We start from the raw sequence: 13,191 nt of genomic DNA, 5'->3' as shown, positions 1-13,191 counted from the left end.
TCTGATACATTGTTTCCTCCTTAAAACCTAATGGACTTTAAGTAACTGTCATTTACAAGTTGAGCTCTTTTATATAGTTCAATCCACTGCCAAATTTGATGACAAATTCTCTTGCAAATCAGCAGGTGCCATAATTATTTTAGGTGGAATTCAGAGGTCACAATCTGGAGAACATTAAACATTCTGGAGATGATTACATTCTTAGCTTTCTAAGTCATCAATTGGCAATGCATTAGATTTTGTAGTCTATTTTATATTGAGAGCTAGATACTGTACATTTCGAAGAAATTATAGGTGCCAGCCATCTGCTCTGCCCTTTCCTGCTCAGCCCTTTCCTGTTCTTTTCTCATTTTTACCAAGTAGTTACCGTACATTGGTTGGCCGTCTGGCATGGTCGGTCCGATAGCTCCTTCTGATCTTCTGCTTCCGTCGGCTCTATAGGACGCATCATCCGCCTGTACCGGTGGTGGCATTCTGGCCTGTTCCTGTTTCCTCTGTTTGACTAAGTAATTCCCGTACATGGGTTGGCCGTCGGGTGTTGTTGCATTTGTGTCCGAGTATTCCATCTCTCCCTTGCGATGTTTCGTGGCGTCTTTGTTGAGGGAGGCGTAGATGGTTGGTTCCTCTGTCTGTATGGGTGGGGCATTAGGGGGATGGGTGCGGTCGTGCGCCACTGAGATGTATACCAAGCCATCCTCATCCACCTGAAATAATGAAAAAATCCAATGAGTTCATAGATTTTTGGGATTGTTGTTTTTATAGGGGCAACATGGAATAGGAAGTCGTGTCTTTCTGTTGAGTTGCATTTAAATTTTGTTGTAATTCATGTGTAAAATAAAAGATTAAAAAAATAAAAAAACATGGAAGTAAAGATATTACTTCATGTGATAAAAAACAGCATACCTGGTTAAGAGTAAGACCTTTCAAAACAAAATGGGGGATGATGCAGTATACTGAAATTTAAAAATTATGAAAACGACACGTGTACAAATATAAAGTATCCCCCTCTAGTTCTTACAACTAGTCAAATGTACATGCTCTCACTTGTAATTGCTTTTTGCATATCATGACTATGCCTCCTACAACTATTGGAGATAATATCAAGCAGTGAGGTTCATTTTTTGAAATTTATTTTCTTCAGATCTAGTGAAAAAAGTTTATAAGACTTTTGTAGTTTTGTTTTTATATAATCCTGAGTTATAGATTGTAATGAATAAGTAGATGAAAAAAAAGTTTTAGGCATACCGTTCGGCCTTCTGGTTGATCGCCGTTATCTGCTTAGAGAACAAAAGAAATAAAAAAGTATATAAACATTTCTGTTAGTTTGACAAGAATATTTCAGTGTCATTAATAGAATGACCTGATTTGGAAATGATAATTATGCAAACTCAATTCTTGTAAACTGGAGGAAAATTAGCTTCGTGTAATCTTAAGTGTTTTCAATTTGTATTTGAATAAAGTTTTTCATATTCAATGTATTCGAATTTCATTTAGGTAACATTTTATCCTACTTCCAAATAATATTGACCATTTCTACTTAATTGCAGTTTATTTTGATGAACCCTAATATCCTTTTATCAGAAACTGCTGTATGGGTATATTAATGATTTTTAAAACAAATGTTTTATTTCCTTTACACTCTCTTTTGCATCTATCTCCTTGGCAAACAATTTGACTTGCAAGTAACATGCATAATAGTTAATAAAAGAGAGAATGTGAGATAAAGAGGAAGTGAAAGTGAAAGGATTTTAATGTGCAACTGGAGGATGTATCGGGGATAATAAAATATGAAAAGAGCGAAGAGTAGAACAATGATAGCATATTGTAAAATGATGTACAAGCCAACAAATATCGTTTGAAACTCAGTGAAAACAAGAGAAAGTGAAAGACAAGGCAGCAACGTAGGCACACACGCACCAAACAACCACACCGCAATACATTAAGAAAACAAACACCCTGAAGCATATAGAAATTTACTCAGAACATCCCCCACTTCCTGGTATTGATGAAAACACACAATCTCTCTCTCACACTCACCCTCACACACGTTCGCCCCCATACCCTCGTGCGCATCACACTCCTCATCTTTGGAATGTTGACCTTTAAGGTTGGTCCTGGAAGTAAATGATTATATCAAAATGTTATGTAACTGTAAAACCCAACACACTCCCACATGAGGTTAGAAGGCACATCCTGCACCCTGAATGTTTGGAGAAAATAATCACACAAATACGCACCCTTACCCTCAAAATGCATTGAGTACATACTCCCACACCCTCAATATTTTTTAGAGAAAAAGAACATCCACACACTCAATGAATTAAGAAACATGCCCCACATACTTCAATGTATGAAATACCATGCACATGAAAGAATATTGTCAATGAAAGATGAGTTCACACACCCACACCCTCAATTGTTTGAGAGAATATCACACACACACACACACACTCAATGCATTCAGAGCACACCCACATAATCTCAATGTATTAAGAAACCGTGCACATAGGATACTAAATATAAATGAATAATGATTTGAGGACACATACATTTGATTCATGAAACCCACACCCACAATGTGAAATACCCCCCCCCACAGAATATGTATTTACAGGGATAAACACACACACTAAAGCCTTTCTCCGGGGTGCATTTTTTGGTTAAAACATACCTTTCTTTCGTTTGGTACAGCACATCAATCCATTAAAGTACATGAGACCAAGTGAGATTACTATGATGACGCTGATTGAAGCAATCACACCAATAGCAATTATCATGTATGGAGTTCCTTGATCACTTGATGGAACTGTCGGACCAGGTTGATCTAGGATGAGAGGGTAAAACCCGACCAATGAGATATTGTGAATACACCATCACGATATAACCATTTCAAGAATCAATGTAATATCAGTATGCATGATGGCCCCATATTTCATGAGCTTGAAATACTCTAGTTTATTAAAATGATAGGTGCAGTTATTGCTTGTTTAAGAGAACAAATTAATTGGAGCGTTTATGTATCAGGTCATTCTTATGAGCCGCAGACAATTTATCCCACGCACTGTGTCGCCATAAAAAAAGCTCTCACACATGATGAAAACTGTATGTAACTCACTCAACACTCACGCTCGCAATTGATCGACCCTCACACACACCGGCCCAAACATTTTATACATACCTCAATCCGTGTACACAGTGAGACATTTGCTTATTCATTCCCTCACATTTTGCACATCGCAAAATGTAATTATTAATTAATTGAATTTCATTTTCATTTAAATATTATGCAGCCATTTATTCAGCTCTCTTTCGCTTTTAGATTTACTGCTGAATAATAGCCATTTAACCATAAATTAGGGTTCTGTTTGTTTTTATTTTTTTTCTGTAATAAAAATCCCAATACTGAAAGAGACAAACGATGGAGACTAAATACAAATGGTTACCTGTTATATTAGCTGGTTCACTGCATAACCCTCTTCCGTAGGTCACAACAACATCATCAACCGCGTCAACGCTGACCTCTTTAATGCCTTTCGTGGGGTAAATGCACTTTGATTTATCCAGGAGAGCACAGCTCTCATTGGAGGACTTCAAAACAAAACAAACTTCACCCAACGACTGATTTGCTTTCTGTATATGAAGTACTTGTCCCACCCCGACTCGAGTAATGCTTACGCCTGTAAAATGAAGATGAATGAAAAAAATAGTAATACTTGTACCTCACAATAACACCTGAACACGAAATATCAAATTTACTGTATATTTCTAGACACACTTCGAGAGATTAAATATTGGTTAATATGATTACACTTTAGTCATAAAACTGAAGAAAAAAAGAACACTATAATTTTTTTAGCTACATTCACAAAGAATAAATGAATAAGATCCAACCCGTGATACAATTTCAATTGAGTTATAATGTTTGGGAGATTTTACTATAAGAGGGAACAAACGTCTATTTCTTCCAAGCTATATGAAAGAAATACCCACCAAAATACATTAAAAAAGTCAAACTTTTTAGTGCATTGAATGTACTATGATAAACGATGTTTACTATTTGCCTATTCGTTACCCTTTTACTCTCCTTGTGAAATCATGAATATTTTTTTATCAAGCAGGAAGAGAATCATCAATTATTACAGAAATGCCAAAATTATTACAACTGTCAACGCATCGTTTTAAGTTTTTAAAGAATTTATTTATTGTATTATTTACTTATTAATTGTCTTTCATATTAAAAAAAAATCCAAATATTCCCCCAAGCAATACATTCATTTAGTAGTAAGTTTCTTAATACAGACTAGCAGGAGTTTCCAAGTTATTCATTCTGGATGGGTTTGCATAATCCATGTAGCGTGTTGTAGTGATGGCCATCTTTGTCAATACATGTATGCATAGAAAGTGAATGTTTTAATGTAAGAGGAGAGAGAGGAGAGAAAATATCATTGACATAAAGCCTTATTCTTACCATAGTTCTTTGGTTGAAGTGCTGTATATAGCCCAACAAGGAAGCACAATAGAGAAAAGAAACAAAAATACGATTCAATAACATTTCAAAAGTGGTCCTTTATCTCCAGAAATTGTGGTTTGTGATGTTTCGATTTCAATGCAAGCATAGATGAAAATATCAAGTGGATGATCCTTTTCATCAACCGAAACTATGTCTTGATCGCGATCATTAATTATAGTTATAAGTTAACATGGTAAATTGCACATGATGGAAAAGTATTGCGACCATCTTCATGCATGGTTCAATGTAACTTTATATTTTATAGTTATACTAGAGACACTGACTTGTTCTGGAAGCCTAAAAATAAAATAATATTTACTTCTGATTACAGTTTTTTTTAATTGAAAACCTACTTAAATTAAAAGACGAGAAAAAGTAAAAAAAAATAAAAATTACATAATGTTACCCAACGTAAAGAAGATAATGAAGAATATACATGTGAAATCCCATATCGAAAATTATTATTTTTTTGGTTAATCAATCAATGTTTGTAATCCTCGAAAGGTCAGCTGTTAATTTAACAGGTTTATGATTTCAGTTAAAGTATGAATTTGAAGAAACAAAACAAAAGAACAATTGCGCTTTCGCCAATTTTTACAGGCAGTAGTGCTTTTTCGCCAATTTATACAAGGAGTAGTGGAAATAAATTTGAATTGAATTGAACATACGAGCTGTTGAAGCCATTGCAGTCACAGTGCTACTATTCCCTGCGCTGTTCTCTGCCCATAGTGTTAATCGGTACCATGTGAACGCTTTCAGTCCATCCAGGGTAAAGAATTGTTGTGTCAGGTTGGTGATAACACCACATTCTTCCTCCATCGCTGCTGTGTCGTTTGAACAGTATTCCAGATTGAACGTCTGATTAAACCCACCATTGAACCCTGGTTGCCAGGCAACGAAGAGAGTTGAAGATGTCGTCTGGTTTTGGTGGACGATGAGCCGAGAAGGTGGATCTGGGATGGCTGTATTGAGGTATAAAGACTTGATGTTAACGGTCATGGGACAATAAAAAAATGGTGTAAAGCGATCATTAACTACACCAGGAAAGCACACCAATATCGCATTTTGTGGTTACATAGGATTAATTCATGGCATTTGGGAGGGGGAGAATCATGGTTGATTAATGAAAATGTGCCTCGGCCTGATATTACAAAATTTACCAGAATATAAGAGGACCATCGTCGCGCTATCGTTCCCAATCGTCGTCTCGGCAAAGCATGTATAGTTGCCATCGTCTTCTGACGAAATATTAGAAATGATCAGAACACTCGTAGTCAAGGTCTCTTCTTGTGATGGACTTTGGTGGATCTGATGACGGGTGCTGTTGTTGAGTTCTGTACCATTCCATTTCCAGGATATCGAGGCTGATGGTCTACTATCTGATCTACACGTGAGGATGGCATTACCGCTCTTACGATCATTAAATAATCGATAGAGATTTTCACAAGGACTCTAACCAGGGACGCCGATTGGCCGCTCACTACAGAACCCAAGTCCAACACGTTCCACTCTTGCTTTTGAAAACACATTCTTTATGACTGTCTTGTCTTTAATTAGACCTACCGGGATTTATTGAATAGCATACCAAATAGATACTTAATGATTACGATCGTATATTCTGATAATGTGGACCCGGTGAGCCTCTACGAAGTGGGCACTGGTATAGTTAAAATTCAGTGGTTAGATAACTGTTTGCTTAATCGACAGGATGTACTATACGATTTCATTACCTTCATGTCTCTTTACTAGGTATAATATATTGGATTCTTGCAAGTTAACTAATATTTTGCGATTATATGTTCCTATGTATTCTAATGCTTTTATTTTATTTTTTGAGAATGAATAAATATAATAAAATTCGTCAATTGCCATTCATGAACCGTTGTGGATTAGATTTTTGCAAATATTCCTCGCATCTGTATGTGTGTTTGATGTGTTTATGCCACCTTTCACCATGGACTTACTCTTGTCCCTTTGGTTGTTATGATAAGAAACACTTTTCGCTTTACACCGGGGTTACAAAAGTCATCCCACGCTTTGCTGCTAAGCAACATGGGCTAGAATAAAAGTATTAATATAATGCCTATTTTTCTCGACTCACACAAGTTAAAGATGATGGCGTCACTGTCGTTGCCAACCGGTGTCGTAGCCTCACATACGTACTCTCCTTCCCTTTTTGGATTCGTTATCATCAGCGTGCTTGTTCTAAGTGTTTCACTTCCTGGTCGGTCAAACTGATTGATCGTGACATCGGAAGCATTCTCCAATCTTGATCCATTGAAGAACCAGTAGATGGAATATGCTTTTGGTCTAGCATCTACCTGGCAGGAGAATAGTACAGCAATGTTGCCAGTATCATCTGAAGTTCGACGCACCGATAGGTCCGCAATCGTTGGAGGATCTGTGTATTAAATATAATACATACGTCATGTACGTCGTAAGATGTAGAACATAGAACGGTGTGGAATGAACGAAGACAGAGGATCTGAGCTTCATGCTTCGAAACCTATGACTGGTGCTAAATGACAATTTTTCATCTTGACTTAGGTTCATTTTAATAGTTTAAAAGACAAAGAAAAGGGGTAAATTAAACATTTTCATCATATGTAATGTTAATGAATTTTCTGACTTACTTATAGTGCTACTTCAATTTGAAGAATGAAAAATATCAAGCTCACAATGAGTTCATAACACATCGTTTAACTCTCCATTGTAGGTAAATAGAATACTTAATCTATTTTTGTCTAAAAATAACAACAAAAGCACGACCAAACAAATCAATTAGGCTAGTGAATATACCCTTATCATGAAACGAATCACAACCATAAGGTTGAATAAAATATCTTGTTCTACACGTTTTGTATAATTAATTGAAAGTCAAATAAAAAGATCATGCAATGAATTAAATTTGCAATTGATATGTTTGGTAACTGAGAGTGAATATCTCTTAACTACTTGTTCCTGACTAAATTGATTATTGTCGAAAAGACAAGACCAACTTACATGTGACGTTAATCGTTATCCATATGCTCCGAGACCAAACACCCGGGGTTTCAGGATGATGTACCTGACAGACAAGATATCGGCCATGGTCTTTCTTCCTTGGAGTGAACGTAAGCACACTTCGTGCCATAACTCTTTGGTTGTCAGTAGATCTATTGTCAGTGTTTTTTATTCTCAATGATTCGTTGGTCAGATCGTTCATTCCTAGATTCCATTGGAACACAGGAACCGGATACCCATTGTTGGCGATGCACGTGACTGATGCGGCGATGCCATCTTGTAAGTCAGGAGAATTGAGTATCTCTGGAGGATCTGGTGGACCTTATTAAGAACGAAATTACCCAGTGAAAATGAGCATTACAGGAGGAACATCATTTTATACTTTAGATTTACTTTGATATAAAAAGTGAGTCACATTAAGTTCTAAGATGTTCTAGATTATGATAATAATAGCAAAATTTTTGTAGCGTCTTCTTCTGAAGATGTCTCACCCTGGTATCACTAATAAAGGCGAAAGAAGAAAAAATATATGTAGGTAAATTAAACAGGTATGGCTTAAGGTTACAAATTAACCACTCAACAAACGTGACCTTTATCAAAGCTAGACAAGTTTCGAGATCAAATCTATTTGAAATTAAAATGAGAAAATGAAATTCATGTAATTGTAACTTCAAATCAACTCACCATAAACGACAAGTCTCACTTGTTCATTAACTTGCCATTCCTCGGCAGATGTCAAACATCGCACAAATTTGAAATGAGCACTTCTTTGTAGTGTGATCCGCAATGTGCTCTCTCCATCACTTAATGTGTTGTCCATGCTGTTTGGTCTACTGGTATATGTGATACCACCAGAAGGCGCTGTAGGTCCAAGTTCCCAGGAAAGTGGAACAGGAGGACGAGATCCAAAGTATCGGCAGGTAATGTTTACCGGAACGTTTTCAAACACGGTGAGAGTTTTGGTTCCCGCTTTGATTGTTATGGTCAGAGAAGATGTAATCTGTAATTCTCTTGGCCTGACTATGAAATAAGAATATGGGAAACCTTTCATAGTGTTTACTCAGGTAATCTGTAATTCTCTTTGCCTGACTATGAAATAAGAATATGGGAAAACTTTCATAGTATCTATTCAGGTAATCTATAATTCTCTTTGCCTGACTATTACATAAGAATATGGGAAACCTTTCATAGTATTTACTCAGTTTTATAGTAGTAATAAAAATGATTTGGGAAAGTTTGTAAATGAAAATACTGTATTAAAACGTGTCCATAGATAGCTCGTTTCGGAGTTGGATATTTTCGATTTTCATTGATCATTGATTTTTAGATGTCTTTTTTTCGTATTTCACATCTTATTTCAAAATTGAAAGTTCTGGTATCTTTAACGAGCAAAAAAATTACAGCAATTTGAGTGATTTTTTTTCATAATATTAAGTATAAAATCCCGAACTATAACATTTGGTGAAATATAGATGTATTTTGACTTAGTATTAGAGGTATAAACTCAACACAAGGATGACTCCGGCATGAAGGAAACGTTGCGCACAAGGAAAAAAAAAAGAAAGGGGGAACAATATGTAGAGGACGAGAGGAACCGACAGACATGATAGGACAAGTCAAGACAAGAAGAACATGATAAACGTACAAGAAAACTGAGGAAAGTTAAATAGGAAAGGGTTAACCACCATGACCACAGACTAATGGAATCTTGTGATAGAACAAACGTTGATATAACAGGAATCAAAATAATAAGATATATATCAAGGAAAAAAAGACAAAAAAAAGCTATTCAGGAATTAAAATGTACGTCCGGTTATGAGGAATGCAAGAATGAAGCAGGATAATTCGATTTTGAGTTTAAATGTGTTCAATGATACACTGCATTTTCTGTTATTAGAGAGGGATTGCAAGAATTTAGGGTCATTGTATATGAATGTATTTTTGCCTAGGAAAGTTAAATAAATATATTAAAGAATTTTATATGAAATTCGTGGAAGTGTTCGAGTGTCTCATGTGTAAGTAAAAATATAGGATAAAAGTATTACCTTGAATAAAGAGACTGACGGTTGACTGAAGAACATTCTGAAGCTTACTATGAGATGCCAGACAGCAAATTACTTTGTTATGGTCATCTTTAGAAGGGTTGACGGTTGCTACCCTGTGGGATACGTAGCTCTGGCCTTCAACAACATTTTCCTGATCCATGACCTGGATACGTTCAACATCAGTGCTCCATTCAATAAGAGCCGGTGGGCGTGCCCCTTGTACTGTGCAAGTTATGGCATGCTGTTGGCCGGCTGTCATCAAAAGGGTTGAGGTGTCTGGATATTCCTTCTGACTCAAATTATTGGTGAGAGTGATCGCATCCGGTGGGACTGGCAATCGATCATTTTATGTGGAGGAAAGCAAGATTGATAAATTCATATTGCTTTGTAAAATCTTTTTCCATGTGTATTGTAATATCCACCTGAAACTCTTTTCTACTGGTTATTTTGTATAGGGCTACAGGATAATGGAATTCGGGTGCCTCTTTTGATTCTGACTAGGAATTGCGATGGTAATTTCTGATTGGTTGAACATACCCCCCCTTTTAATTACATGACTCATTGTTTATATGTTGTCTTCCTTGCTTTTAGTATATATCTTTCCCATGCCAGAAAATCTGAAATGTAGGGCTGGAAACTCTGTGAATGTTGTTGCTTCTAGAAGGTCTGCTGGTTCAATAATAAATGTACTTGAAACACATAGAAAACGAATGACACCACCAAACAGTACATGTAACTTTAGGCGATGATAGGAAGTTATTTTTTAATATTTGATTTTCACATAGGGCCTACATGTAAAGAGATGGTTCAGTTAAACATTTTTTGTCTTTATTTACAATTCATTATAATCAAATGCCCTGTACTTTGTGTGTTCCTAGAAAATACAAACCAATTAAGAAAACATACACCCAAATTAAGACAACATATAAACAATGAGTCACCTCTATTTTCATGAAGTCAACTTCAACTGTTCACGATAGATAAATATCATGCGGCCTACTTGGTGACCTTATTTATGAAAGCAATGGATTTTTTTGCAAAGGACTAATGACTGAATCACGTTGAGCTCGGCTTTATATTAGGAGTAATACCAATTCGCGTCTGCATCCGATGATTATTCATTATTGTTTATTACTTGTTACAACTTCAATTTCTAAAATTTCCATACACAGCAGCTCCCTTTACTTACCTGGATTTATTACTTTCAGTAATGTATTAGAAGAATAGATCTTATCAGTGGTAAATATTTTACATGCATATATTCCATTGTCGAATGTAGTCAAATTGATTATTGTAAGCGATGTGCTGCGGTCATTTGCCACGATCTTGTACTTTGTTAGATTAATCCGACAGTATGCCATAGTGCTGCAGTCTCGATACGCAATGAGGGAATCATTATGTTTCCACTTTACTATTGCATCAAAAGATGGATAATTGCATGTGATTGTAAAATTTTCACCGATGACGTTCAAGTCAGAATAAGTCACTGGAACTGGCACTACAGAAATAGGTAGAGTACCTGCAAGAAAATGGAAAGGACTTATTAAAGGTGTGTGTGTGTGTATGGGGGGATTTTCGAACAAATTATATATTTCAAGTAAAAGTTTCAGCTTATCAAATTCCATAGTTGATATGCTGATAGTTAGAGCTCTTTCCTTAGCTTTGCCCGCTGGCATTAAAATATACCTTACGCATGTTGGCTAATGGTTATGATAATATCCGCCTCATATTTAATGAACAATGATTTAATTTTTGCGAAAGGCTATTCATTAAGGCGTAAAGCTTGTCAATATCTTCACTTCTATTCTTGACACGTCAGTCGTATATATAACTCCAACGAGTTGATATCTCATGTATATAGGCATACCTTAGTTTTGGCCATTAAAGTCTCTGAAGGCCCTGTGGTATATGCTTGCTCTTAGAAAATATGATTTTGTTTGGAATTTCGAAAACGAGTCCTTTCCTTTTACCTAATATTAAACCTTAAGTTAGGAAAAATACATACATTTGGGAAGAATTTACAATTTTCGTTTGTATTCGAATGTCTTCGTTTATTGAAGCAGAATAGGTGAAAGTAAAGTTTAAAGAAATATTCAAAGTGCCAACGCAGGTTATTTAAAACCCGGAAAAGCAAGGGACGTCAAAATGATGCAGACTTTGAGGGTTTCTTGCCCTAAAGATTGATATCAGATCTGGACCCTAACATGAAATAAATTGTTCACTCACTTATTCCTGAATATATATATATATATATCATACTCTATTCCAAAATATCAAGCTTATCTGTTTTTATGTAACACCTGCGCTTATGTCCGTCTGTAATTAAATTAGAAATAAACTCCTGTCTTAGCACTTTACAAATTAATTCCACAATGAACCATGTCCATGTCTAGTTTGAGATGATTATTTAATTTACATGAGCAATATTTCTCTTTGACAATATTTTTTACCTGATGAACAATCCATCCTTACCCTTCACAATCCAGGTGATGGCAAGCCACAGGAGAACGTAATATTCCATTCTTTGTCGATTGATAACATTTTCAATGCTATAATACACCACTTAATGGAATGTAGACTGTCATCAGAATCATCAGAAGATATTGAATCCGGTACAGATGGTTCTCATTGTTAAATTATTTGATTATACCGAGTGATACCATGAGAACACTTAACGTCTAGTTGACCAACACATCCAGCTTAACATTACTCGTATGAATACAATTTGTACCCACAATCCCTTACAGGTTCACGTGTGGAAGTGCCAATTTTGTCATATCATCAAGAGGTTTTCCGAAAGGCTCTTGAGTTTGTTCATGAAGCTTGAAGAGCATACTTCTCTCGCTTTAGTCTATTAAATGTATGCGAATCACACGAGGTAAGTTTAATTTATCACCTGTATATAGTTCATCGTCCCATTGTCAGTTGTAGGCTACGTCATGATAGTTGTCTGCTGTTTCTGATTCCAAAGAGTTTTCGCTCCGTGACGTACGAAGGAATCAAGAATGCAGTAAATGTATTGAAATTCTTCGTCAAATGACAGAAAACAGTTGTGAGGCCTTTGCCGAGAAATGGTGAACTGGAACAACACTTTTGTCGTAAGTTTCTGAGCTGACCAAAAATGCAAATTTGTCGTTTGTCAAGAGTCAAGGACTAAACTGCTGTTTTGATTCACCAATTCTCGACAAAGACATTTCAGCTGTAATTTGTCATTTGACGGGCATTTTCAATTCATATACCGTGATCTTGAATCCGCCCTACGTCGCTGTGCTAGAACTCCCTAGCGAGAGATCTGCATCAAGATTCTATAATTTTGGCCAGAAATTACATTATGAAGAACCAAGAAAGATCAATTCGCTAGCTTTAGATCCCCATAACACACCATACTCCTACTGGATACCATCATTTGGCTACAGACATTCACCAGCAACTGATCCACACCTCTAGCTTTTTAGGTTCCCGTATTGCACACATTCGTGCAAGTGGAATAATATTCAAGATAGTATTATCAATATATGATTGTTATTGTTCTCATCCTAAGTTCTTAAGAGTCCGAGTGAAAGATCGATATGGTCCGCAACCAATGTTATGTGTCTTCACTAAGAAATCTGTTGAAACGCACCCTAACAGCCG

General features: G+C 36.1%; 2 protein-coding genes across 2 annotated transcripts; both read right to left on the bottom strand.

The window, feature by feature from the left end:
- Window positions 1-254: 254 nt before the first annotated feature.
- LOC121419623 lies at window positions 255-6,910 on the bottom strand. Its single transcript, XM_041614079.1, has 6 exons — window positions 6,612-6,910; window positions 5,113-5,472; window positions 3,444-3,719; window positions 2,672-2,824; window positions 1,246-1,274; window positions 255-704 (listed from the first exon to the last, which is right to left on the bottom strand). Exons 1-6 carry the CDS (start codon window positions 6,700-6,702, stop codon window positions 264-266), a joined length of 1,350 nt encoding a protein of 449 aa, XP_041470013.1. The 5' UTR covers window positions 6,703-6,910; the 3' UTR covers window positions 255-263.
- A 574-nt stretch (window positions 6,911-7,484) lies between these two features.
- Window positions 7,485-9,817, bottom strand: LOC121419621 (vascular cell adhesion protein 1-like). The gene is made up of 3 exons (XM_041614078.1): window positions 9,559-9,817; window positions 8,198-8,533; window positions 7,485-7,834 (listed from the first exon to the last, which is right to left on the bottom strand). The coding sequence occupies exons 1-3, from the start codon at window positions 9,815-9,817 to the stop codon at window positions 7,485-7,487; spliced, it is 945 nt and encodes a 314-aa protein (XP_041470012.1).
- Between the last annotated feature and the right edge of the window lie 3,374 nt (window positions 9,818-13,191).

This window comes from Lytechinus variegatus, chromosome 8 (genome assembly GCF_018143015.1).
Source record: "Lytechinus variegatus isolate NC3 chromosome 8, Lvar_3.0, whole genome shotgun sequence".
Taxonomy (NCBI): Eukaryota; Metazoa; Echinodermata; class Echinoidea; order Temnopleuroida; family Toxopneustidae; genus Lytechinus; species Lytechinus variegatus.
Note: the sequence above shows the minus strand (reverse complement) of the source record. Positions and strands in the feature narration are given on the sequence as shown.

Excerpts from the sequence above, each read along its gene's own strand:
- LOC121419621 (XM_041614078.1), bottom strand. The coding sequence starts at position 9,817 with ATGACAGCCGGCCAACAGCATGCCATAACTTGCACAGTACAAGGGGCA. Across the intron at positions 8,534-9,558 it reads CGTCAGTCTCTTTATTCAAG|TCAGGCCAAGAGAATTACAG; the intron begins GTAATACTTTTA and ends CTTATTTCATAG. Across the intron at positions 7,835-8,197 it reads AGTGAGACTTGTCGTTTATG|GTCCACCAGATCCTCCAGAG; the intron begins GTGAGTTGATTT and ends GTTCTTAATAAG.
- LOC121419623 (XM_041614079.1), bottom strand. The coding sequence starts at position 6,702 with ATGATAACGAATCCAAAAAGGGAAGGAGAGTACGTATGTGAGGCTACG. Across the intron at positions 5,473-6,611 it reads CGCCATCATCTTTAACTTGT|CCATCCCAGATCCACCTTCT; the intron begins GTGAGTCGAGAA and ends ACCTCAATACAG. Across the intron at positions 2,825-3,443 it reads TGAACCAGCTAATATAACAG|ATCAACCTGGTCCGACAGTT; the intron begins GTAACCATTTGT and ends CTCTCATCCTAG.